The 13,327-nt window shown below is 36.7% G+C and overlaps 1 protein-coding gene across 1 annotated transcript; it reads left to right on the top strand.

The window, feature by feature from the left end:
• Positions 1–10,816: 10,816 nt before the first annotated feature.
• On the top strand, positions 10,817–12,940 carry LOC139711179 (L-rhamnose-binding lectin CSL3-like). The gene is made up of 2 exons (XM_071623094.1): positions 10,817–10,889; positions 12,300–12,940. Exons 1-2 carry the CDS (start codon positions 10,817–10,819, stop codon positions 12,938–12,940), a joined length of 714 nt encoding a protein of 237 aa, XP_071479195.1.
• Positions 12,941–13,327: the final 387 nt, after the last annotated feature.

Here is a 13,327-nt window from a genome sequence, read left to right as displayed (position 1 = left end):
TTTTCTCAGAATATGAACTTAGAATAACACATTTGTATGTTAATACCTACGAATACTAGGTAATTATGTTAAAATCACACAAATTTCAATGATTGTATTATACATTTTCTTTAGAGTAAAGATTGTAAATGAACTACAAGGCCCTAGTGATTCATATGGAGTCGCTATTTTCACATATAGTCCTATTTTAGGTTGGCTTCCCACGTTTTAGATTCAATTGACCTTTTTTCAACTAGACAACTTTAAACATGACATTGCTTCAGTTAGTATAATTTCACGATCTGGCCCTTGCAAATGTTGGTTTTCATGCAATCAAAAGAGGATGAAGTACCAGTTTTAGCAAGCTATGAATTTGTGACATGTATCTTAAATATTTCATCTTACGGACATTTGAAAAAAGTATTCGTAGGTAACTGTGATTGTATACGTAGGTAACGAAGTAATAACTTATAAGAGCAGCATGATATACTTCGCTGATCAAGGCACTCTGTATGTAGCGTTTGAAATCAACTAGTGAAATGTTTTTCAGTCTTATTTTCAAGCTGTAAAAACTCCTGTGATAAAAAAAACATCCATTGTTATGCTTTCATGTGAATTATGACAATGCATTTTTCATGTGAACATATTAGGCTATGCGTAAAACACAAATACATCCAAATATAACAACATCATGACATTCAGAGAGGTTAGTTTAAATTGACATTCGTAACGCTCAAATTCACCATCAGGAAAAAAATTATTAAAAATCGGAGGATTACCGAATAAAAGTGAGATTATCTGAAAATAATTTTCACATACGCGTCAATCCTATGGGCATTTTAGATATTGCTTAAACCCAATATTAATTCCCCACTAAAACGGAATTTGGAATTGCTTTAAGGATTTTTCATAAAAAAACATCAAATTTTGGCGGTTATTCGCTCATAAAAACTAAAACATTGCAGGAAAGTCCATCAAATTATATATATGGCTCGAAAGGTCTTATCACTGTGCATATGTGTAATACAAAACTTATTCAAATTAAGCCTTTAATTTTTGATGAAAGGGTTGGACATGATTTGTACACTTTTCAATGGAATCGACCATATATATATATATACTATATATATATATATATATATATATATATATATATATATATATATAAAGCTTTGTGAGCTTTGCTAATCATACAATTGGGCTGTTTACGGAAACCTTCGATTGGCATTACCTATACAAGGCCCAATCACAAAATGAGCCTATAAATAATAATGCGAATGCATTAACGAAGGATAGACGAGATTTTCCTTCATTTCTTCTCTTTCCTTGGTATTTCAAGGCTTTATTGTTATTTCCTGCTCTGTCTCTATTACTCTGTTTGTAGGGAACTGTAGACTTGCGGCGCGGACGCTTGACGACGATTGCGTATACGTTCTCTCCTCTCCCTGCGTCGTGCTGCAACTTAGGAGCTTTTTAGATTACGCGCAACCTATAAAAAGTAAAATGGCGCCCCCATTCTATGATCAGCAAATATAGTCCAGAACTATAGTGAAAACGTAGTAAACATTTTCGATCTAAACAAAGAGTTAAAGTAAAGCCCACTGTAGGAACAATAGAAGGTTTTCGACATCTCGTTACGTAGCTTTCAAAGAAATAATATGTGAACTGAACACACTTTGATTTGGCGTGTCTGAATTTCATCACAACCTCCTCACACACACATAATAGTATAGCCCCAGTCACATAATGCTCTGCGTCCGGCGTTACGTCCAAAAAAGTCATTTTTTTCCGCGGACCCCCGCGGATCCTTTGCCGTCACCAGAAAATTGTACAAAACGTGCGGGCAAAAAATGCGGGCGATACGGACAGATACGACCAGATGCGAATACTTGCGTCCACTTGCGGATATTCTTACGAATTGGCACATAATAGTTCTGAACACTTGCGGAGAGTTGCGGATATTTTCGGATAGTTACGGATAGTTACAGATTGTTATTGATAATCATGGACAATTTGGTTTTCTCTTACGATTCCTGCTAAGTCAGTGTATTATGACAGCAAGGTTATCACATTTTGGACTGTCTCACATTGTACACTGGGGAAAACTGAAATTGAATTACGTACAAGTTGTGAAAAATCGTAATCCTTTAATCTGCTTTACAGTAATAAGAGATATATGAAATTTTGAACTTTAAGTTTGAATTTTGTTTGTGCAATTCAAACATGAATAAACGTCATAAATGTAAAGAATATATGTGACCGTGCATCACAAAACGAACAAAAAGTTGCACACACTGATTTTGTGTGAGGACTGAAAATAGGTGAAATGGGTCAACAGAGCCGATCTTGACTTGGCTACCCTGGGTAAATAAGGCCTTATTATTATTATTATTATTATTATTATTATTATTATCATTATCATTATTATTATTATTATTATTATCATTATTATTATTATTATTATTATCATTATTATTATTATTATCATTATTATTATTGTTATATTTTAATTTTTTAAAATTTCAGTTTAATCTGATAATCCCCTCATTGTTGTTACTCCGGTGGTTTCCATCCTATTTTTTTATCCCATTCATCGCACAACCAGTACAGCTTGATAAAGATTAAGCGCTTGAATAGACACTGTACTTCAGAGCCTCTTTTCTCAGTTTACACTTTTTCTGAGTGTGTGCATTCTTTCCACTATTTGGATAGGTCAGGAGAGTCCATTTGATTTGAGTAATACATCATTTTAAAGCTTAAAGTCTGCTCTTTCAGAATATGCTCTCAACTAAAATTTCATGTGTGGCGACTTTTTGTGTGTTTTGTGGTGCAGGGTCACATATAACATCACTATGCCACAAATGAAATACAATATAGATCGAAAAGTTAAACATTAGAGTAAGAAAATATTACTTGTAGTCATGGAATAGACAAACTGTGGTTACCCTGTCGTTGTTCAGCGATATTCATGACTTACTTGGTTATGTTAAGGAGATATGATAAAGCAATGCTTATTAAATTTACAGAAAAAAAGACATCAAAACTTTCAAACACCCCTCCCACACCCAAGTACGATATCAAGTCATCTCTTGAAGTAATGTATTTTCTGTTTCAATTTCTTGTATGCATGTCATTTTGTAATGCGCAGTGTAGAGTATATTATTATAGTAGCTGCGCAATATGAATGTCCTTTATCATTATTATTATTATTATTACTATAATTATACAAAAAAATGTAATACACATTCGATGGAGCGTAAAGTGCATGGGTAAGACTATAGAGAAATACTAAATTCGTTCTCATTTTATATAGTTGCCCCTGTCCCACACCTTCCCCGGCCAGAAAAGTGAATAAAATGCTATCACCCCATCCCCTACCCAAAATATTGCTTTTTTCGAAAATTATACATTCGAAGAGTACAAGAAAAAAGGTTCAGCACCAAGAGTCAACCGATGTCATGAGTATACATGGTATATGCACATGGGTGCCACTTAAAATGACCATTAATTGTGGGAGAAATTTCATAATTTGACCATGCAGTTCTGCCTCTCCACCGCTCCGACTGTGTTTTAGCATTCCTTCAGGTAAAGGCGCTGCAGCTTGGCAACATGAGTAGTGTGCCTTCCTACGAGTCTCTGTGTTCCCATGCGAGTGGAAAATGGAAAACGTCGAAGGACGTAATTGTCCGCAACATCCGTAGCTGTCCGTAAATATCCGTAAGCCGTCGAAACTGTTGTGATACGTTAACTTGCGGTTAATTTCGGATACTTACGGTGCACGTAAGCGAACGCAAACGGACGGAAGGTAATTTTTTTGCGGATGATCTGCGTCCAAGCCACGGGTAGTTACGTTCAGGTACGGATAGTTACTTTTGGTTACGGTTACTTGCGTAAGTTTGCGTCCGTGGCGTCCCTCTGCGAAATTTTGAACATTTCAAAATTTCGCAGGTTCGGCGACGTAATTTTGCGTTTCTTTACGGATGAGTTACGGACAGTTACGTCTACATACGTCCCTGCGGATGCCTGCGTCCACGCTGCGTCCCCCTGCGTCCACTCATTCGTATCTATCCGCGGCGGACGTAATCCATCGTAATGCACAGTATGACTGGGGCATTACACAGACACAGACATAGACACAGACAGACGCACACACACACACACCACACACACCCATACACACACACATACACACACATACACCACACACCACACAAACACAAATACACACACACACGCATATATATATATATATATATGTATTTATATATCTACTGATATGCTTTGTCGATCATGCGATTACACTGTTTACGTGTCGGCCCTATTCCTTTGATAAGCATTAGCTTCAAGGCTCACTCACATAATTGGCTCATCAATGATATGAAAATGCATTACCCAAGGATAGCTGAGGTTATCATGCATTTCTTCTCTTTCCTTGCTAATTCAAGCCTTATATTTTGTTTTTGTTTTTGTTTTCTTGCTCCGTCTCAGTTACTTTTTTAATGAAAAGATATCTAAAGCAACAACGACAACATTAACTTTGTATCTGCATGGAACGAACCATCGTGGATTGGAAAAGTAACCCAGAATACATTAGAATGAGTAAAAAAAATTCTCAAACAATGTAACCTTTCCTTTATGAGATACCGCCAACGATAACAGCAAAGAAAAGTGTCGATATCCCTACCCCTCTCCTTCCAACTCCCCGGTCTGTGTGACTGTGTCTTGTAAAAATAAATGTATCGTCATCAGTAATGTCTCTCTGGAAATATAAATCATATTGATTTGATTCTTAAAGGGATCGTATAGTTTTGGTTGAGACCTGATTTCAGGTTTCGAACATTTTTTGTGAGATAATGAGAAACCTCTAATGAAATATGAAAGAGCATGTAATTCCATGATTTATTGTTGATTTATTAGATGAAAATTGGTTTTGAAATGGCTGAGATATCCAAAACAGAGCGATTCTAATAGACTGTGGGACCCACCTTTTATTACGATCGCTTTGTTCTACTTTGTTTTTCGATGTTTCAGTCATTCCAAACCCGATTTTCATCAAATAAATTTTGAATTCCTCTTAAAATGGTATGCTCTGTACTATTTCATAAGCGTTTTCTTGGTATCTCTCAAAAAGTTAAAAGCTTAATTCTCATCTCCATCCACCAATACTGTACCATCCCTTTAATTTATTTCGATTTAATAAAATGATATAAATTGATAGCTACAGAAAGGCTTGCCGAACATATGCAAAGTGTAATACCGAGGAGGTACGAGAAACTCTCTTATCTCCTTGGAAATACCAACTTTATGAAAATGTAACAGAAGACTATAAATTCCTACCATTCTATCTTTACGACCAGTGGAATTTCACTCCTTTTCATTCCTTTAAAGATTACTGATAATCTCGACACATTTGATCACAACAAAAGTCCCAACACACATTAATCCAAAAAGTTAAACAGATAAACAAACAGACAAATACGTTTAACAGTCTGTTAGCACACAATGAGACATAAAAAGAAATCATTGACTGTCTGTCTGGATATCATAACGATACCTCTCCAAAGGAATAGTACAATCAACAATTCTCTTTTTTGCAATTGAATTGATTATTTGTTGTTGTTTTTTTAAAGCAAACATAGACATGTTACGTACATAGTCTCAGTCTCTTTTCCTTGGCTTAAATATTCTCAACCTTCTGAACCTGTAATTCCATGAATGTCCGTACAAAATAGCAGCAGCGTCTCTATCCAGAAGACAGTCCAACAATGATCACAACCTTCAACCTTCAACAACCTTCTTTTTTTTTTTAGGCAACATTGTGATCTTTTCAAGATATCATCTCTGTCCTCTCGGAGAAATGTATCAAGAAATAAAAGTCGGCCTTGGAGATTTTAAGACAATCCTCTTTGTCAGGTACCGTTCGCCGAAAGAACTATACGGTGGGCGTATTTAAGCTATTATACAACCTTCATGCTTTGATTTTGTTTCCTCTCATATGAATATATCATTCAAGAATAAAAAAGCATGGTGACCGATTTTCAGCTAATGTGATCTTATCCCGTTAGTGGTATGCGACCTCTATAGTAGCAATATTCTTCAATGCTATAAATACTCACAGTTCTTTCGAATTTTTACTATTCTCTCTCCTTACCTAAGTCCTAGTGAGATCTTCCAACCATAAGGTAAGGGCACGTTTATTCATTTTCAGGATCTTTTGTTTGTATCATTGGGTCAATGTTTTTGACTCGGAAAAAGTACGTTCTAATCCATGACAGATTAGTATGTAGAATATTCCCCAGGAATAAGATAATTTGGTCGACAAGCACAGACTTGAATTTTGTAATCTTCTTGCGGAGAAGAGAGTGCTTCTCTCCCCCCCCCCCCCCTCCCTTCACTTCAAAATTTTGGTGCAAAATTTCCCCACTATATTTTATTTTTGTCTGGGATGATGTTAAAATGTGCTTAAGAATTAAATGCAGATATTTACTATCAACATTTGCTAACACCCAAAATACCTGTGGATTGAGTGAATGGAGCAATAGTCGTAGAATGCATCAGTGAAAGTTTGAGGAAAATCGGGCAATCCGTTCAAAAGTTATGATTTTTTTTTTTACTTTTGGTGACGACACAGCTCGGCGATTTTAATATTGATTTGCTGAAGTCTGAGCATGACAATATCTCTAGTGATTTTATTCACACACTTCTATCCTCATCCTTTCTCCCGCTTATCTCCAAACCCACACGTATTACAGATCGTTCTGCCACCCTCATTGACAACTTCTTTTGTAATATTTTACCCCTCCCCGATTCTTTCATAATTCTTTCAGATATGACTGATCATTTTCCAATAATGACTTATTTTACTCTTAAAACATCATCCAATATTAAACCTCTGTCATTTCCTTTGTTTAGTCGTAGAGTTTCACCCGAAAAGCTAGCTAGTTTTGATGTGGCTCTCGAGAATGCTGACTGGTCAGGAGTGTTTGGTAGCGATGATATCAATATATCTTTTCATAATTTCATGGAAATATTTAATCATCATTTAGATGATGTAATTCCAAAACAAAAAAAAAATAGAACAGATTATAAGATACACCCAGGTTACCTTGGATCTCAAAATCAATCCTTCGTTCAATTAATAGGAAAAATCGTTTGTATTATAAGTATAAGTTGGAAAAAACTGAGCGATCGAAAAATAGATATACTTCATACAAAAATACTTTGACAATGATTTTACGTTCTGAAAAGAAAAGATATTACTTCAAACAATTCTCGAGATATAGGTTTGATATGAAAAATACTTTAAAAAATCTGAAACAGGCCATGAGTGTTCCTAGTAAACACTCTGACATTGAGAAAATTAAAGTGAATGATGAATTGATTAATGATTCTCTTCATATTGCAAATATTTTTAATTCCTAGTTTTCAAAAATAGGTGAAAATTATGCTCAAACTATTCCTCCAACAGAAACTCATTTTACTGAATTTTTAGGTCAGCGCAACTCTGATTCCATATTTTTTACACCAACTAATAGATTTGAAATTATTGATATAGTTTCCTGTTTTGAGAACAAACGAAGTTCTGGTTATGATGATATAGATAATTTCATACTTAAGGGTGTTATGATTTTTTCCTCGATTGCTGATCCACTTGTTCATATATTTAATTTGTCAATCCTCAACGGTGTGTTTCCGGATAAAATGAAATTGGCTAAAGTAATACCAATATCTAAGAAAGGTGATAAACTTGAAGTCAGTGATTATCGCCCAATTTCATTATTGTCTTCACTGTCTAAGGTTTTAGAAAAACTTATTTATAAGAGAATGAGCAATTTTTTGAAGGTACATGAAGTTTTTACGAACTATCAGTTTGGTTTTCGTGAGAAACATAGTACTTCGCATGCTCTTTTATATTTCGTTGATAGAGTAGTTCATGCCATTGATAATCATTCTCATTTAGTTAGTATTTTCTTGGACTTCTCCAAGGCCTTCGACACCATCAATCATGACATTTTACTTTATAAATTATCGCATTAGAGAGTACGTGGGAAGGCCTTGGAGTGGTTCAAGAGTTATTTGTCAAATGTGGCGTCCCACAGGGAAGTCTTTTAGGGCCGTTATTGTTCATTATTTATATCAATGATTTTTGTCGTGTATCTGATGATCTCTCTTTTATTCATTTTGCAGATGATACAAACGTATTTATTTGCCCATAATGATATTGATATTCTTGTTCACAAAATTAACATTGAATTGAATAAAGTGACAAATTGGGTCAGAGCTAATAAGTAATCACTTAATGCTCAAAAAACGAAATATATGATTTTCAGCAATACTGTTGATTATTTAAACACAAATATAGTTTTAGATGATTTTCATCTACAAAGAGTATCAAATATTAAATTCTTGGGGGTCATTGTAGATGATAAACTTTCCTGGAAATCACATGTTGATAATATTTGTAATATGATATCGCGTAATACAGGTGTTATTAATAGATTGAAATTTCATATTCCACAAAAAACATTACGTATGTTATATTCGTCGTTAATATTGCCTCATTTGAATTATGGAATTTTAGTATGGGGCAACACGCATCAGAATTTACTTGAAAGAGTGTCCCTCTTGCAAAAGAAAGCCCTCCGCATTATCTGCCATTCCCCTGTACGTTCTCATACAAACACGTTGTTTACTTCTAATAAGCTCTTAAAAATTAAAGATTTATTTTTGTATAATTTAGGCCAATTTATGTACAAGTATTGTAACAATTTGCTTCCATCTATTTTTAATTCCATGTTCCTAAAAAACCAATCATTTCATGAATATCCCACTAGGCGTTCCAATGAATTTCATTTACCCCTCTTACGCACGATTCTTGCTAAAAATACACTTATTTATATCGGCCCAAATTATTGGAATTCTCTGAATCATGATATAAAAAACGCCCCATCCATACATTCTTTCAAGAGAAGACTGAAGTCCTTTCTATTGCAGTCGTATGACTTTGCAGGACACAACTAGCCATTTGGCCTTCTTTCTTACATACAGACTTACTTTTTCCTCTTTGAAGAATAAATAATCTTTTGGATGTCTGCTGCTTTCTACGCTTTCGCCAAAAGAGTCAAAGACATGAATGTCTGTCCTGTTCTCACGTCCCTTCCTTTCCTTACTTTTCTCCATTCAGACGCTACAATCACGTTTTCCCCTCCACAACCATTATCTGTTTCTCTTGATACGTTTCTGTCGAAGATCGCTGTCTCTGTTGTGCATTTTCGTTTGCTATTTTGTCTTCTATTTGTCCATCGTTTCTATTCCGTTTTGTCCCGTACAGCCTTTTCTTCAGAAGTTGTTTTGCTGTCTAGTCTTGTTTCATGTTTGTTCGCGTCTGTTAGTCTTGTCCATCCCGTTTTGTCCCGTACAGCTTTTTCTCCAGCAGCTGTTTTGTTGTCTAGTCTTGTCCTCGTCTATGATAGTAAGTGTATTTATCTGTGAATCTAGTTCTCAGTGGGCTTCCAGACTTCTTCCTCTTTTTTCTCCTCTCCTTTTGTATTTATGATGCTTCAATTAATCTTTCCATTGATGTTATTATTCCAGAGGGGCCCACATTCTACAATCTCTGTCTTTTTAGTGGGTCTCTCCATTTTTCGCACTTTAAGCAAAGTTATACATGTACTTTATTTCGATCACTTCTGTTTTTTTTTACTACAATGTATAATTACTATAAGGTCCTCCTCAATTGTTTTACTTTTTTTTCAATACATAATGTTCTGTTTTCCTTATTCTCTGTTGTCAAAAGAAGTGTAACTTATATGTTTTGTCGAAAAATGAAATAAACTTTGAATTGAATTGAATTGATCAGGAGACTCCTACGGATCATGACATCACATTTGGACTACCATAATTATAAAGAAAATGTAAAGAAAATACAATATCACTTTTCTAGCATAACGAAAGAGCACAAGACTTACCTCTTGCGGCAGGGAGGAATGATATTACCCTTGACATAATTTATGTCAGTAACAAGTTCAGGGAATGTGTACGTTTCATACGAAATCATATTTTGTGGAATTGTCTTTATACTTTCTTTATATGGTAGTCCATATGTGATGTCATTATCTGTAGTAGTCTTATGATCCAGTGGTTTCGTCACCAAATTAAAAAAAAAAATCATGACTTTTCAACCGATTGCCCGAACTTCTTCAAACTTCCACTGATGTGTTCTACTAATATTGTTGCATTCACTCAATCCACATGTATATTTGGGGTTAACCTATACAATACCAAATTCTGATGGGAGCCAATAATGAAAATTCTAACAGCACTATCGCTTACATCTGCTACCTTTAAAGTGACCATTAGAACTTGGAAAGGTAAGCCAAAAAAAAAAATGGACTGTGCAACCATACGTTCTGCTAATATTGCTGCATTCATTTCATGCACGTATATGTTTGGCTGAACTTGTCCTTTAAACTTTGAGAACTGAACTGCGCATGTCATAGATTCCGAAAGGTCTACGTCATAATGGTAAGTCTTTCGTCAACGAAAGGAGATAGGAGAGAGCATGACTTACCCTTGACGTCGATATTAAATTGCAACTGTAACTACCACTTATTACTTCATTAACCGAAAGGTGAATGCAAGATGATTTCACATGCCATGCTAATGCCATGATCAATCTAACCTAATTCAAACAAAACCAATACGTTCCTTTCATCATTCAATCACACGTGTGATTTTGTTTTTACATGTCTGATTTTGTCTTTTGAAAGTAGTCATGATCATTTAAGTGTTTTCTTCTTCTTCTTCTTCTTCTTCTTCTTCTAGAAATCGTACCAGGATGAGGGGGAAGCTGTTGTTGGTCTGCCTCCTTATCGGCATTTGCCGGGAGGTTACATGTCAAAGGTCAAGGCGTAAGTGAAACCAATACCGCTGCCTGTGTGTATCTCTCACAATAGACATGTGTACTTGAAGAGGCCGCCAATTGATATCAATATTTGATATGAAAGTTCAACGAGATTTATAATGCGGTTTCACTCCATTTTCGAGTTGACAAATTGAAGTGGAGCACAGTACGACCTTCAGGAATAGTCTTTAATTATTGTTGACATGGTCGACACCATCACTCTTCAACTCCCCAACTGGTTCAAACAATAATATAGATATCAAAATCGTATTTCTGATCGATAATTTAGCGAATGCAATCTCTTTCGAAGCGAGGACACATACTCATTCTTATTAATTTGAAGTCAAAGTATAGGAAATGGGCAGTGAAGATTTATGAATACTCTAGTGGGAAAGCGGTGATTTTGATGGGCTTTCAATCATGAATGTCGATATAAAATGCGTAACATGAACACTGGGAGTCAATTTACAATTTTATGGAAGTCCTACAATTACCAAGTGGTAGACATTTTTTATTTCTAGGGGAGTATTATATACCTCCCTTCCTCCCCGTCCGCCCTCCCTACACCTCCTCCTCCCCTCCCCCCTTCCCCCAGCCTATTTTGTTTCGGATTACCGGTGACGCCAAGGGATGTGTTCTGCAGTGTCGAACATCTGAATGCCAACTCTAAATACCCTGTGAAAGGGTGCACGTCACGAGACCGACACCCACGAGTCATACAGTTCACTAGTCATACAGTCCACGAGTCATACAGCTCACAAGTCATACAGCCGTGAGTTATACCATGAAGCTACAAGTAGCTTCATGGTTATACAGCTCACTAGTCATACAGCCCATTAGTTCGTCACTAAGCTCACAAGGCCCACGAGACCGACACATTAAGCCCCGTGTTGTAGCTGTCGAACTCTTGGGCTGTTTATACCTAGTGTCAAACACGTGGGCTGTATGACTCGTGAGCTGTATGACTCGTGGGCCTGTTATCAATGTCGAACTCGTGGGCTGTATGACCACAGAACTCAGTGTGTATGACTCGTGAGTGTCAGACAAATGGGATGACCCCCTGTGAACAATTTTAAATGCGGACACTATGGCTTAACATTTCGCTCTTAAACATTTGCATTGTAATACTTGTATCTATTGTTTTGTGCTTCGAGTAAGAAAAAATATCCACCTTGATCTATAATAACAAAATAAAAGTATTTCAACATTTCTATTTATATTTTTGCCACTAATGTGAAAGTTTTCTATAAAATTAGACATTACGTGAGTGTGCATTTTGTTGTTTTTGCAATAACTTGAGTGTGTATCAGCGATTGCGTAATAGAATTACATGAGCGTACTTGCTGTTTTGTTTTATCTTTCAGTTCTGAGCAAAGTTTGACGCACTGTCTGATCACTTTTAATCATTTGATCACAGTTGCCCACGTTTGTCACGGTAAGAACCTCAATCTGCGCTGTAATCCCACACGAGAGGGCCCATTTAACATCGATATTCTCTACGCCAATTACGGAAGACTTAGCAGAAAGCCCTGTGGGGGCACATCCAGGGACAGGAAGAACTGTAACACCATAGTCAACGCGAAGTCCGTTGTCTCCAATGCTTGCGAAGGTAAATCGAGGTGCACCGTTCCGGCAACCAACAGCTTCTTCGGTGGAGACCCCTGCAGCGGAACGTCGAAGTACCTAGTCGTTAGGTACACGTGCGTGCCTCCCGGAACGCCGCTGAAGAGATATGCCTGTCAGAATAGAGTCCTCAATCTTCGCTGCCCAGCAGGACGAAAGCTGCAGATTCGGACCGCTGTTTACGAACGCCGGAGAAAGGATTGGTGTGCACAAGTGACGAAGAGCTCTTCGTGCAGATCTTCAGTCCGCACCCTCAGCAAAGTAAAGTCGATCTGCCAGGGAAAGAACTCTTGCCGGGTATCCGCTTCAAGCAGAATGTTTGGCGACCCATGTCCTGGCACGCAGAAGTACCTCGCAGTTCATGCTCGGTGTAAGTATGAAGATACATCGCGTGCACGTCTGGCGCTTGCAAACCTCAAACTGAGACAGCAATAATATCTTTACCCCCTCCCCCCCCCCCCCTCCAAAAAAAAGGATGCACACCACGAGCTCGACACCCACTAGTCATACAGCCCACGAGTCATACTGTCCACGAGTCATACAGCCCACGAGACATACATCCCTCAAGTTATATACATTGTAGCTCAAGAGTCATTGTATATGGTATAATACATGGTTCATTAGATTTCATTCATCTTTCTAAATGATTGATTTGCTCTTGATATATCTGTGAATGTTTGTGTATTGGTTTCAGTTGGTGCTTGCTGATATTTTTCATCATGGTCAAACAGTCCAAGAACTTGTTATTGAAGAGGGGCCACGAGCACGTCATTTCATGAGCCACGAGCTCGAAAGGATAAATAGCGCCATCTATAAACCGAT

Source organism: Diadema antillarum, unplaced genomic scaffold, assembly GCF_040938485.1.
Source record: "Diadema antillarum isolate AM-2024a unplaced genomic scaffold, OU_Dant_1.0 seq00001621_RagTag, whole genome shotgun sequence".
Taxonomy (NCBI): Eukaryota; Metazoa; Echinodermata; class Echinoidea; order Diadematoida; family Diadematidae; genus Diadema; species Diadema antillarum.
Note: the sequence above shows the minus strand (reverse complement) of the source record. Positions and strands in the feature narration are given on the sequence as shown.

Excerpts from the sequence above, each read along its gene's own strand:
- LOC139711179 (XM_071623094.1), top strand. The coding sequence starts at position 10,817 with ATGAGGGGGAAGCTGTTGTTGGTCTGCCTCCTTATCGGCATTTGCCGG. Across the intron at positions 10,890-12,299 it reads TACATGTCAAAGGTCAAGGC|TTGCCCACGTTTGTCACGGT; the intron begins GTAAGTGAAACC and ends ATTTGATCACAG.